Below are 14,415 nucleotides of genomic sequence, written 5' to 3'. Positions count from 1 at the left end.
TACGGCTGCGCAGGAGGCAGCTAAGAGAGGAGCGTGCGCAGTGCGACCGGGTGGGAGCGCTCGCCCCACCACCACGCCGGTGGACCCAGCGCACTGCAAGCGCCCTGTGAATAGACGTCGTCAAGCAATCAGCGGCAAACGGAGCGACTGATGAGTCTTTTAATACAAAAACAAACGTGTAACAGTAGCTACAGACTCTCTGGCGATCCAGTGGCGCTGGGCTTCAGTTCTTCACTTTGGGAGGTGGCCTGAGAGAAGAAAGTGGACTTAGAAGAGCCCGTCACCACTTTGGGGCACTCGTAACACAAGTACTGATGGGGCTTCGTGCTCACCTGTACACACCCACGACCACAGCATGGTCTCTTTCGTACGGCTCTAGGGTCAGCTGCTCCTGGGGCTTCATGTTCTCTTGCTGCATCTTTTTCACTTCAGAGGCAAAGACAGCCTCTGCGGAAGCTGTGGAGTCAATGCAATTAGCCTGCAAAAGAGAGGATTTGAAGTCTGGGGCAAGCTTTGGGATACCCTCCCCCCCCCCCCACCTTTTGTGCTTCTTTAAACCCGCAGAATTTGTTTTTATTGGAGACTAGGCTTTGGAAATGTACGAAAAGACTTTGTGAGACAAGTTTTCTATTTGGTTTGGATTTGGAACAAAAATCCTTCAACAGAACCCTATTTATCTAAAACCTAGTGTTTAAATTTTACGCATTTTTTCGCCTCCTAATTCCTTTTCTTTAGGAATTATGCAGCTGAGAATACCAAAAACAAACGCAGCAAAAGAGAATGGGGAATCTGGCTGAAGTACTGGAGAAGCCTCTGAATTTCAAAAGACTTCTTAAAAATGCACCTAGCATTTATCTGTTGTTTATTTTTATACCAGGTTCTGTTCTAAACATTCCACATATACTGAGAAGTGTAGTCCTTACATCAACACTAAAAGAGACAGGACTAATGTCACTATTTTACAAGAAACAGGTATATAGGTTAGGTAACTTGCTCAAAAACACAGCAAGCAGGAATCCAAACTCAGATACTCACTCAACCACTATAGTCTAGCCTCTTTAAATTCTATGGTTTTTAGTTTTGTAGACATTTTTCATTATGTTCTATTTGGTTGGGTGGCTTATAGGGAGCTGGGAATACACTGAATCAGGATATTCCAAGAAGATACCGCCACCCCATAGACTCCTCCAAGCTCCACACCTTAATGGAAATCACAAAGTGTCCTCCATTACGCAGGAAGGTGTGGGCATTCAGGGCTACAATCCGGGTCTGGTCTGGCTGGGCCACGTCAGCAAAGATCACATCCACCATTGCTAGGGAGAAAAAAGTAGCAGTTAAAAGCCGGATCCACGTAATCTTCCCAGCTCCTCCCATGGGGCCTGAGCCCCAATACCAGCAGGTTCCTGGCAGTCTTCCCTGCCTCCAGAATCACCTCCCCCGGCAATGATCCCCCACCCTCCACAGTGCCCCCAAGGTGGGTCCAAAGCCCAGTTACACCAATCATTCATTCCTCTTGTAGACCATATTGCCACCTACTCTGTGGCCAGCCCCGGGCCGGCCGTGGGGGGCACAGAGACGAGTCAGACCCGGACCCTGCCCTCGAGACGCTCCCGGGTCTGGGGGGGAGACAGACACGTCATCAAAAAGGCAAGAAAAGGCGAGCACTTACAGGCAATCGCGTCTGCAGGATTGTGAAATGAAGAAAAGTTGCAGGACAGAGGTAGGGTATGAATGCACAGGGAAAAAAACTCACAGGAAGAAAAACTTAAAAAAATGAAAAGATGGTGCAATGACTTTTTTTTAAAATCAGGAAAAGCCAACATCAAATTGTTCAGATCAGTTACCTCTGGGGGTGCTTTATAGGTGCTCAATTTTTATACTATGTTTCTGAACTTTTTTTAAAAAAAAAACAAAGTTATTAATATTCACAATGGGTCCCTCTAGGTGTGCTTTCCGGGTTATGATGTCACCAGAGGATGCTGATGAGGACCTCTGAAGGAGGTTTTTATGCCTAAGTCAGGGGTAGCATAAAAGGTACTGGGTTTTGGAGGCAGGCAGGCAGGAAGTACTCAGCGGGAAGTGGGAATGTCAGGAGATTGGAGGGAAAGAGGTTGGCCCAAGGACCCAGATATTTGGGTCCCTGAAGCGGGACCGCCACCTCCACCTCACCTGGCTCCCCAGACTATTTACATTTTTGCAGACTCAACCTGTTCATCCACTCCAGTTCCATCCGAATCAGGACTCCGGGGGCCTCCTCCAGGACACCTGGGGTGGCCTGTCTCACACCTTGCCCTCTCCCAAGCCAACCCTAGACCCCTCACCGATGAGCATGCGGTATTTGTGTGGGTGCCGAGCGTCTTCAATGACAGGAATAATGTTGGTCCGCTTCTTGGCCAAGTTAATGAGGTCACGGCCAGAACGGTGGGAGAACTCAACTGCATAGACCAGACCGTCCTAGAAGACATCAAAGTCAAACAAAAATAACAATGATAACTAGTTCTCCTGTATGGAGTACCTACTCTGGCCCATATACTGCGTTCAGCTCAGTCGCTCAGTTGTGTCCGACTCTTTGTGACCCCATGAATCGCAGCACGCCAGGCCTCCCTGTTGTCCACCACCAACTCCCGGAGTTCACCCAAACTCATGTGCATCAAGTTGGTGATGCCATCCAGCCATCTCATCCTCTGTCATCCCCTTCTCCTCCTGCCCCCAATCCCTCCTAGCATCAGGGTCTTTTCCAATGAGTCGACTCTTCGCGTGAGGTGGCCAAAGCATTGGAGTTTCAGCCTCAGCATCAGTCCTTCCAATGAAAACCCAGGACTGATCTCCTTTAGGATGGACTGGTTGGATCTCCTTGCAGGCAAGGGACTCTCAAGAGTCCTCTCCAACACCACAGTTCAAAAGCATCAATTCTTCGGCACTCAGCTTTCTTCACAGTCCAACTCTCACATCCATACATGACCACTGAAAAAACCATAGTCTTGACTAGACAGACTTTGTTGGCAAAGTAATATCTCTGCTTTTTAATATGCTATCTAGGTTGGTCATAACTTCCCTTCCAAGGGGTAAGCATCTTTTAATTTCATGGCTGCAGTCACCATCTGCAGTGATTTTGGAGCCCCCAAAAATAAAGTCTGACACTGTTTCCACTGTTTCCCCATCTATTTCCCATGAAGTGATGGGACCAGATGCCATGATCTTAGTTTTCTGAATATGGAGCTTTAAGCCAACTTTTTCACTCTCCTCTTTCACTTTCATCAAGAGGCTTTTGAGTTCCTCTTCACTTTCTGCCATAAGGGTGGTGTCATCTGCATATCTGAAGTTACTGATATTTCTCCCTGCAATCTTAATTCCAGCTTGTGCTTCTTCCAGCCCAGCGTAGTTAAATAAGCAGGGTGACAATATACAGCCTTGATGTATTCCTTTTCCTATTTGGAACCAGTCTGTTGTTCCATGTCCAGTTCTAACTGTTGCTTCCTGACCTGCATACAGATTTCTCAAGAGGCAGGTCAGGTGGTTTGGTATTCCCATCTCTTCAGAATTTTCCAGTTTATTGTGATCCACATAGTCAAAGGCTTTGGCATAATCAATAAAGCAGAAGTAGATGTTTTTCTGGAACTCTCTTGCTTTGTCGATGATCCACAGATGTTGGCAATTTGATCTTTGGTTCCTCTGCCTTTTCTAAAACCAGCTTGAACATCAGGAAGTTCACTGTCACGTATTGCTGAAGCCTGGCTCGGAGAATTTTGAGCATTACTTTACTAGCGTGTGAGATGAGTGCAATTGTGAGGTAGTTTGAGCATTCTTTGGCATTGCCTTTCTTTGGGATTGGAATGCAAACTGACCTTTTCCAGTCCTGTGGCCACTGCTGAGTTTTCCAAATTTGCTGGCATATTGAGTGCAGCACTTTCACAGCATCATCTTTCAGGATTTGGAATAGCTCAACTGGAATTCCATCACCTCCACTAGCTTTGTTCCTAGTGATGCTTCCTAAGGCCCTCTTGATTTCACATTCCAGGATATCTGGCTCTAGGTGAGTGATCACACCGTCATGATTATCTGGGTCGTGAAGATCTTTTTTGTACAGTTCTTCTGTGTATTCTTGCCACCTCTTCTTAGTATCTTCTGCTTCTATTAGGTCCATACCATTTCTGTCCTTTATCGAGCCCATCTTTGCATAAAATGTTCCCTTGGTATCTCTAATTTTCTTGAAGCCACAAGCAGCTCTTCAAATCCCCAAATCAAAACATTACCATTTAATGACCGGTTATCATGATGTGTGTGTGCATGCCAAGTCGCTTCAGTCCTGTCTGACTCTTTGTGACCCCACTGACTGTAGCCTTCCAGGCTCCTCTGTCCATGGGATTCTCCAGGCAAGAATAATGGAGTGGGTTGCCATGCCCTTCTGGAGGATCTTTCCAACCCAGGGACTGAACCCATGTCTCTTGCCTCTCCTGCATTGGCAGGTGAGTTCTTTACCACTAGAGGCACCTGGGAAGCCCTTGTTATCATTTTACAGATGAAAAAACTAGGTCCGAGGGTTATTCCATCCTACTTTGTCTGATCTGAGAGCCCAGGCCCCCAGTTCAGGCTTAAAATGAGGAAGCTAGGGCACAGAGATGACACAACAGCTAAGAATACCTGCACTGGGCCAGACACTGCTCTAGGCACGTTACAGGATTTAATTCATTTATCATCACAATCACCCATTTTCCAAAGGGGTACACTGAAGCTCAGAGAGAGTAAGTACCTGCTGAAAGCCACTTCACTCTTAAGAACCTGCACCAGAGTCTGGGGTTTTTAACCATTAAATTACATACCCTCTAGCCTCATAGCCGAGTAAGGGATCATTGAGATGTCTGGGTGCCCTCTCAACAGGGAGGCCATCCAGCCGCACAGAAGCATAGGCCCCCAAACTGACAATCTCCTGTTTAGGGAAACCAGAAGCCCAGATTTGAGGGCTATCTTTTTTTTGGCTGTACCACATGGCATGTAGGATCTTAGTTTCATAACCAGGGATGGAACCCGCACCCTCTACAGTGGAAGCCTGCAGTCTTAACCACTGGACTGCAAGGAAAGTCCCAGAGGGGCAGCAATCAAATCAAATGTACTCTCAGCTCTGGCCACCCCAACATTGGTTACCCCGACACCCAAGCCCATTCGCTCCAGGCCAAGAACTCAGGTGTGAGGCTGAATGGAGCTCCAGTGACCATGTGGTTCAAGCCGCTGCTTTCACACACAGGCACTGTGACCAGGAAGGGCCTGGCTCCCAGGCCCTTGGTGCAGGGAAGCAGCCAGGGCCTCTGAGTCCAGGCTGGCAGAGGAGGGGACCTTTCCCTCCCTCCCACCTCTTCCTGTCCCTGTCTACTCACTGGGCCGACGATATCAGAGACGTGGGAGACGGTGGTGCCCGAGGCAGCCCCGAGGTAGAGGACCTTGGCCCCCGGCTTGATGTGGATCTGGTCCACCCCACCCAGGATCGCCGCTGCCAGCTTGGAACGGAAAGGGTTCCAGGCACGGTACTCAATTTTGTCATCTCCCTCCTGTACCGGAGAGATGGGGACAGAAGTCAGTACCAGGCTCTTCTGCAAGACCCCACGGCTCTTAACTCTAGGGCCCTCAAAAGGGCCTGGGCCCCCAGTCATTGTACGAGAAACAAATGAGTATATACATCTGTGACCACAATGACCACGACAGGCAGGGCCTGCACTCTCATGGGGGTTCCTGACTCAGGGAGAAGGGGCAGTGGCGGGGACAAGATCATCCCAGACAAGAGCAAGGCAAGACCTCTGTGTTCGTTCTACGAGCGCTGCCTGTGCCGGCCCCTAAGCTCAGGCACTGGGCAAACACACCAAAGGGGACACAGGCCTTGCCCTCCAGGAGCGAGGACATGCTGAATGGACACACACGGCACAGGAGCCAGTGACAGGTGCTCAGGAGAAGGGTCAAGCCAGGAAGCGGCGTGTGAAGTCTGGGGAGCAGGGCGAGGGCAGGTGAGGATGAGAAGGCGGCGGCCAGGAGAGCCCGGGAGAAGGAACTGCCGGAAGCTGAGGGCTCACTCAGGTCAATAAGGAAGTGAGTTCCGGGCAGCAGGAAGCCTGCAGAGAGGTCGTGAGGGCTGCTTCTGCTAGACAGGGTGGGCCAAGGGGGCCTTGTGAGGGAGACAAGGTGACAGCTGACCAGAGATGCCTGATAAGGGACTGGCCCTGCCTGGAGCGGGGAGGAGGAGAGTGTTCCAGGCAAGGGGAACGGGGAGGCTGTGGGAGTGGCTAGAAGACACGTGGTTAGGGAGAGAGGGAGATAGCATGTGCAGGGCCCCCCAGTCACACTGAGGACCCAGGACTTGAACCTGAAGCCAGTGCAAAGTCACGGAGGTGTCTGGGAAGAGGAGTGTGTGATCTGACTTGTAGCTTAAGATGATCCCCTGGCTGTCTCGTGTAGGATGAACAGTGGGGGGCAGGGAGACCAGACTGCTGGTGGCCCTGGCGGCTTAGTCAGGCATGGGGTCTCACCGAAATCGAGACTCTCTTCTCTCCGTAAACGGATTCCCCAGGGACCAGGTTCTTGGTGACCAGTGCATCTTCCTTTCCTCGACAAATGAAGACGCCTGGGGAAGGGGTCAGAGCAGGGTCAACACCCCATCAGGGCACCGCCCCCTCCTAACCCCGGTGGGCTCCCCGCCCTCCTCACTCACCCTCATGTCGATGGGGCTCTACCATCACATTCTTCCCCGACGGGTTTCCTTTCTTTCCTCCCCGACCACGACCCCGGTTGCCACCAGACTGGAACCCGCCACCTACAAGGCCGAGACATGGTGAGAGCGAAACCCCACCGTGCTTCCCTCCCCGCCCCAGCCCCCAGCCCCGGGAGAGCCCGGTCCATCACCTCTTCCTCCCCCTCCTCGTCCACGGCCCCTGAAGCCTCCTCCTCCTCCACCGCGACCTCGGCCTCCGCCGAAGCCTCCTCGGCCCCCGCCGAAGCCTCCGCGGCCACCACCGCGACCTCCGCGGTCACCAAAGCCACCGCGGCCACCGAAGCCACCCCCGCGGGGGCTGAACCCTGTGATGGAAACAGAAATAGGAATCGTCAACAGGGCCATGGAGCTTGAGAAGTTACTTCTACAGTGAGGGACTCTGCTCAGGAGAGAAACGTGTGCACACGCACACTGGGAGAGGTGTCCACACGTGTCCACGGCAGAACCAACAGGACTGACCCGAACGTCCATCAGCAGAAGGGATGAATGAGACTCGACCGTTCACAGCCATCAAAGCAAAAAGGTTAACAGCAACATGGGACAGATAGAAAAATCTCAGAATCCCGGTAAGTGAAAAAGCAAGCCCTAGAAACCCATGTCAGACACAACATCCTTTTTAAAAAGTCCAGCCACAAGCAAGACTGAACAGGACTAGGTGTGTAGACCTAGACGATAACCCATGCACTCCTTTCCCCTTACAGAGACAAAAGGATGTGGTCAATGTGAAGCTGACTATTAGGCCTGGGGAGGGTGAAATTATAGGATGAGGATGAGAAGGAAAACGGGTGGAGGCAGAGCACTGTTAATATTCTGCTTTCCTCGGCTGGGGAGTCAATTCACAGGATCTGTTCTGTTTCCAATATTGATTAGTCTGAAAAAGAGTGCATGCCGTGTGTGGCCACGTGCTGTGACAGGAGGGTCCCCCAGGCCCTGAAACTTCTTCACGCTCTCCCACTCAGGACCTTGTGTGTGGCAGAGAAGTGCTAGCCCCAAATCGGTTGGCGGGGGGCGCATTCGGCATCCATCTTTCCCCCTAACTGTTCCCCCTGCTTCTAAACACACACAAGTCTCCCCCAGCTTGGTGGTGGGGGTGGGAACGGTGAGGGGGAAGCAAAAACCAAAAATTGTCCTTTATGGATGGGCAACAGCTTATAAGCAGTTTACTTACTTGTCAACATGATGGAAAGTTTAGGGGAAAAAAAAATTCAGAGAGACTTGATTTTCATCACTTCGGGAGTCAGCAAACACTGTTCGCTGAGCCCAGAGCAATGTCTGAAGCAGAGAGATTTCTCCTGGTGCTCACAGATTCAGTATCTGACCTCTGCGACGGCTTCTAAAGCTCTGCTGTACTTTCAGAAAAATGGAGTTACCAATCATTTGTGTGAAAATCCATGGTTTCAAATGACCTCCCTTGATGTAAACTATTCAATATTAAACCTGCTAAAGTTTTTGCAAAGGCGTGTTATATTCCCACCCTATGAAGGGTTTATTCCTCTTTTTTAAAAAATTTGAATTTATTTTCTTTTGGCCACACCATGCACCATGGGGGATCTCAGTTCCCGGACCAGGGATCGAACCCGAGCCCCCTGCCTTGGAAGCTCTGAGTCTTAACCACTGGACTACCAGGGAAGTCCCCATGAAGGCTTCGATCATCTTAAAAGCATTAAAAATGAAAACGTAGAACTCTGAAGAGCTAGTCCTAATGTAAGTGTTAGGAATGAGCTGGTTTCAAACTCCTACCCGGGAGCTGCCGGCCTCTGGTCTCCTGCCCCCTCTGCAGTCTCCTGCCCACACGGCAGCTGGTGACTGACCTTTTCAGAAAAGCCAATCGGCTCTCACCATTCCCCTGCCCAAACTCCTTCAGGTTTGGGCATCACATTCTAAAGGTTTTCCATCACATTCTAAATGGAATCAGTTCCTTTCTTGGGCTTCCAAAGTCCTAAGTCAGTGGGCTTGCCCCATGCAAGCAATTCTGAGTAACTGTCTGGGGTGGGGGCCCAGGCCTGGGACTTTAAAGTTCCTCGGGTGACTCTAATGTGTGGCCCAGACTGAGAATCACCACACTGGCTTTGCTGACTTTCCTGACCTCACTCTAGGCTAGGTCCTGTGTTCTTCCTCCCCAAGAACAACACCACTTCCAGCTTCTACACCCTTGACATCTTCTGTCCCCTCTGCCTGGGTCCTGAGGACACTGCACGCAAGTGGAGGCCCCCTCCACTGCACGCAAGTCTCTGACCAAACGTTCCTTCCTCAGACCAGCCTTCTCTGGCTACCTGGCCTTCATTCCACTTTCTTTTTCTTCCTGCCAATTATCATACATGGCATTTTAACAATTATCACTGCCTCTTCCCCACTCCCCCCACTGGAATCAACTCCAAACGGACAGGGATGGTTGTTTAGGTCATCACTGCATCCTGCGGGACTATGGGCTCCATGAAAATTAAATGAGCTGTTTACTGATGACTCTTAAAAGTCCTGGGTTCTGCCTCAGGAAGAAAGCGCCCTCTCTATCCACTCAGGAAGCAGGTGATCGGACAGTGACCAGAGCCCCGGTCCCTCCCCTGAGACAGCTCGTGGACTGAACACAGGGAGATGGCCACTCCATTCACGACCCTAGAGAGTAGGCAAGGTTCATGGGTGTCTTGAAAAGTTCACCTGTAAGAAGGAGATCTGGAAAATAACACAGTGCCCACATCATAGAATTGTAAAGATTAAACGACAACACACAAAAAGCGCTTAATATGCTGCCTTACACGCAGTTTGAATATATTATTCAAACTCAGGGGAGCAAGTCTCTCCTCCTTCCTACTTAGGGGAGAAACCACTATGCCTAAGAGACGCTCAACCCAGTCCTGCCAAAACAGAGACCCAGAACGTGTGGGCATGGTATGGGGCACAGTATGCATGATCCTATTTCAGTTCCTGGAGCTCTTAGAAAAATGGGCTGTACCCACTCCTCAGAAAAACACACATTCACATATTTAAAAAAAAAAAAAAAAGTTTTGGTTTTTAAACAGACCCCCAGTTTAAAACTTCTCTTCTGCCACAGCCTTCCCCATCTCCAAACTGGCACCCCACCCTTCCAGTTACACACACCAAATCCCTGAATTGTCCTTGACCCCTCTTATGCCCACATGCAAACTATCAGCTCTATCTCCAAAACATATCCGAAAGGGTGACAATTTGTCAACCAGGCCGACTGCTGCCACCCTGGTCCAAGCCACATCATCTCCAAGTAGATGACAGCAACCACTTCTTACTGCTCTGTCTGCCTTCACTCTTGTTCCTCTAAAACCTTTCACACAGAGCAAGAAGCTGCTGCTAAGTCGCTTCGGTTGTGTTCGACTATGTGTGACCCCATACACAGCAGCCCACCAGGCTCCTCTGTCCCTGGGATTCTCCAGGCAAGAATACTGGAGTGGGTTGCCATTTCCTTCTCCAATGCATGCATGCTAAGTCGCTTCAGTCGTGTGTGGCTCTGTGCGACCCCATAGAAGGCAGCCCACCAGGCTTCTCTGTGCACAGTATCCTCCAGGCAAGAATACTGGAATGGGTTGCCATTTCCTTCTCAAGAGCAAGAAGGATCCGTTTAAATGTCTCAGTCAAGTCTGACTGACGTCATATCCTTGCTTGAAATCTCCCAAAGACTTCCTCTCTCAACCAGACTAAAATCCTTGCTAAAGGACTTCCCTGGTGGTCCAGTGGTTAAGAATCCACTGACCAATGCAGAGGACATGAGTTCGATCACTGGTCTGGGGAGATCCCACATGCTGAGGGGCAACTAAACCAGTGCTTAGAGAAAGTCCAAACAACAGTGAAGACCCGTGCTCCATCATGTCCAATTCTTTGCGACCTCATGGACTGTAGCCTGCCAGGCTCCTCTGTCCATGGAATTTTCTCACCAAGAATACTGGAGTGGGTTGCCATTTCCTACTCCAGGGAATCTTCCCGACCCAGGGATCAAACCCGTCTCTTGAATCTCCTGCGGAGACCCAGCACAGCCTAAAATAAATAAATAAAAATCCTTGCTAAACAGCTGACTCCTGACAACTTCTACAACTTCTTATCCTAACACAGTGAGGGCAGGGTTGGGAAAAAGATGTAGCCTCCATTCCTGGGACAATCAGACCACAGGATGCCTGTGGGCTTGCCAGGGTCTCAGGTGGCACCACCTGACACTTCACCAGAAGATCCCCAAACACTGAAGAGAAAGGGAACCTGGGAGGGGGCGTGGAGTCACAAACTCCACTACCCCTGACCAGATGACCCCATTTCTCCACGGGCCAAAGGGGAAGGAGGGAGAAAAAAGAAAACCTGTACTAAGAAACAGACCCTCTCTGTCATGATGGAAGTTTTCCCCAACTCCAGGGGAGCAAGTTGCGGGGAGGAGGAGGAAATCAGCCTGATTTATAAGAGCTGAGACATCTGGGGAAAAGGACCCTAATTTTGTTCCCCTTGATGAGAATGGTAAAGATAATAATTAGAACCAACACTATTATACGTCAAGCACTGTGCTATGCGAGGTATAATAGACAAAATGTAACTATATGTGAAAGTTTAAGGTGTACAACCTGTCCAGCTCATACACATATATTGCAAAAGGATTACCACCATGAGCTGTTTTTTCTTAACATGCTCTCACTAAATTTGAACTGGGCGCCATTTTATTGATGAGATAACTGAGGCTCAGAGAGGTAAAGCGACTTGCCCAAGGTCACACAGTGAGTTAAGCTTAGTTAGGAGTGAAACTTTGAACTGGGAGGCCCTTCTGCTGTCAAAGCAGGGACTCTCCTCATTCCACTAGGAGGGAGGTGCGGAGGGTTCATCAGAATCTCCAGTAAAACCGGAATGAATAAAACCACTCACGCCTTGTGATTACCTCCCTCCCCCACCCCACAATCCTATACTCGGTGTGTGAAGTTTCACCTCACTTCTCACCGCAGGTGAGGATCACTAGGCTCCGGATCTCACTCCATGCTTAGGGATCCGCCCCCCTCGGGAGAGTAGAGAGCGGGAAAGTGGGCCACAGACTATCAGGCCAGAATACTCATCTATGCGGCTCTCTCCGAGAAGCTGGGTGTGAAGTCAAGGGTACTGTAGCTACGGCAGCGACAGGGCAGGATACGGGGTCTTAAGAGGATCCAGCCCAAGATAAGGGACTCTCCGTCTCGCGATGAGGTCAAATCTCCAAATCCCACGCCCAGAGATCCAAGACCCCTGATGTCTGGATCTAGATTCTGGGTAGTACCCTCGACTGCCGCCCGCGGCCCAATATCCAAGACCCCTACTGATGGCCTCAATGAAACGAATTCCAGTTCAGGACATCCCCAATTTTAAGCCCAAGACCCTCGACTCACGACGGTGACCTCTGACGAGTCAGTCACAAACCTCTAGACCAGGAACCCGAACCCTAGGCTCAGGTTCGCTCCTAGGGCGGAACCAAGCCCTCTCATTCCCACGAGAGGCCGGAACAGGACCCTTCCTCACAAGAGACCGGATTCGGGGCTCAGAAACCCTGCCCGCCAGGCCAAGACCCCGCCCCTCTGTTCCCGCCTGGCACTCCACTCCCCGCCGAGTCCCAGCCCTGACCCAGACCCCAACCCCGGGCTGCACCTGGTTTCATAGCGAGCGCAGAGCTGCTGGGCTCAGGAATCGGTGGCTTCCCGGGCTCCACGCGACTGAAGCTGACGCACGTGGAAAGGAGCGCAGGCGCGCGGCGACGTACAGTGGGTGACGCGACCACGCAGCCCCGCCCCTCCGAGCCGCAGCCCCGCCCCGACCCCAGCGCGCTCGCTGTGGGCGGGAATTTTTGAGCTTCTCAGGGCACCGCCCCCTCGAGCGCCCTAGGCGGTACCGTGACCTGTGCAGAGGTCGTTACACTAAACACGCTTCCCGCTTCTCTTTCACAGGTGCGAGCACCCCAGTAATTACGAGGCGAAAATATAGTCCCTAAGTCGTGTCCGACTCTGCGACCCCATTGACTGCAGCCCGCCAGGCTCCTCTGTGAGATTCTCCATGCAAGAATACTGGAGTGAGTTGCTGTTCCCTTCTCCAGAGGATCTTTACGAACCAGGGATGGAACCCTGGTCTCCCGCATTGCAGGCAGATTATTTACCGTCTGAGCCACCAGGAAATCTCAGTAATGAGGGCTCATCCTCAAATTTTCGCAGGAGCTGTGCCCTCTGCTTCTCTTCTCTATTCCCAGTTAACTGCCTAAAATTCCCTCTACACTCAAAAGCCTTCCCTGATCCATTTCCATCCCCAAGAATAAGGGCCAAATCTGGACTCCATTCATACATTGGAAAAGCATTTGTTGTGTGCCTGCATGTACCAGGCACTCTGTTCTAGGCACTGGGAATGCAGCAGGGAACAAGACATACGAATTCTGGAGCTCATATTCCAATGAGGGAAACAGACACCAAACAAGTTAGTAAAAACATGCTGAATGGTAGAAGGCCATAGTGCTTTGGAGAAATAAGTGCTTTGGAGACTGGTGTTGGGAAGAGGGGTGAAATTTCTTACAGGGTGTTCAAGGAATGCATCCAGTGACTTTTGAGCAAAAAGCTAAAGGAAGTGAGTGAGGCACGCTCCTGTCTGGGGGGAAAGAGTTCCAGGCAGGTTGGATTGCATGTGCAAAGGCCCTGAGGCAGGAAAGGTAAGGAGAGTTGCAGAAACACTGAAGAATGTGTTTCAGGCAGAGTGAGCAGGGGAGAGGGGAAGAGATGCGGGCAGGGAGGTTCACAGGTAAATTGTGTGGGGCCATGGGGTGAGAACTTTGACTTTTACTGAGTGAGATGGAGGGTTCTGAACAGAGAAGGGATGTGATCTGACCTGGGTCACTCTGGCTGAATGTGGGAAAGGGAGTGAGAGATAGAGGTGGGAGCAGGAAAACCAAGGCGGGGCCTGCTGCAATGGATCAGGGAGGAGACAGGAAGGACCAGATCAGGATGCAGGCGGAGGAAGGAACATGGAGAAGCTTCTTTATTAATACTGAGAATTTTGCACTTTGTAATTTTGTAATTTGAATATTCATCCTCATATTGATTCCACAAAGCAAAACATGTGCTACTATGAGAAATTAGTAACAACCTCCAGGAGAATCCACTGGTCTGTTCTGTTCATTGTTGTATCATTTTGTATCCAGAATAGATAGAGTGCTGCTGCTGCTGCTGCTGCTAAGTCGCTTCAGTCGTGTCCGACTCTGTGGGACCCCATAGACGGCAGCCCACCAGGCTTCGCCGTCCCTGGGATTCTCCAGGCAAGAGCACTGGAGTGGGTTGCCATTTCCTTCTCCAATGCATAAAAGTGGAAAGTGAAAGTGAAGTCGCTCAGTCGCGTCCGACCCTCAGCGACCCCATGGACTGCAGCCTTCCAGGCTCCTCCATCCATGGGATTTTCCAGGCAAGAGTACTGGAGTGGGGTGCCATTGCCTTCTCCGAGATAGAATGGGTGCTCCCTAAATGTTTGTTGAAGGAATGAATGAACCTGTGCTGTCTTGAGTTCTCTGTGCAGGGTGTTCCAGAAACACTCCTGAAAATTTGTTTACATATTAAGATGGAAAACCTGTGGAGTCTATGCTGCATTTCCAGGAACTGTGTAATATTTCAAATGGTTCCAATTCAGAGTAGTGTTATCTACTACTCTTGGATCTTACTGTTTGC

At 50.6% G+C, this 14,415-nt stretch overlaps 1 protein-coding gene across 1 annotated transcript; it reads right to left on the bottom strand.

The window, feature by feature from the left end:
- Positions 1 to 145: 145 nt before the first annotated feature.
- On the bottom strand, positions 146 to 12,481 carry FBL (fibrillarin). The gene is made up of 9 exons (XM_005890561.3): positions 12,368 to 12,481; positions 6,886 to 7,059; positions 6,695 to 6,796; positions 6,513 to 6,607; positions 5,373 to 5,543; positions 2,322 to 2,454; positions 1,201 to 1,313; positions 333 to 478; positions 146 to 248 (listed from the first exon to the last, which is right to left on the bottom strand). Exons 1-9 carry the CDS (start codon positions 12,375 to 12,377, stop codon positions 224 to 226), a joined length of 969 nt encoding a protein of 322 aa, XP_005890623.1. The 5' UTR covers positions 12,378 to 12,481; the 3' UTR covers positions 146 to 223.
- Between the last annotated feature and the right edge of the window lie 1,934 nt (positions 12,482 to 14,415).

Source organism: Bos mutus, chromosome 18, assembly GCF_027580195.1.
Source record: "Bos mutus isolate GX-2022 chromosome 18, NWIPB_WYAK_1.1, whole genome shotgun sequence".
Lineage (NCBI taxonomy): Eukaryota > Metazoa > Chordata > Mammalia > Artiodactyla > Bovidae > Bos > Bos mutus.
The sequence above is the reverse complement of the archived record's forward strand: the minus strand, read 5'-3'. Positions and strand labels throughout refer to the sequence as shown.

Coding starts and splice junctions, on each gene's coding strand:
- FBL (XM_005890561.3), bottom strand. Junction 6,608..6,694: donor AGAGCCCCATCGACATGAGG/GTGAGTGAGGAG, acceptor CCCCTTCCCCAG/GCGTCTTCATTTGTCGAGGA. Junction 2,455..5,372: donor TCTCTGATATCGTCGGCCCA/GTGAGTAGACAG, acceptor GATGTCTTCTAG/GACGGTCTGGTCTATGCAGT.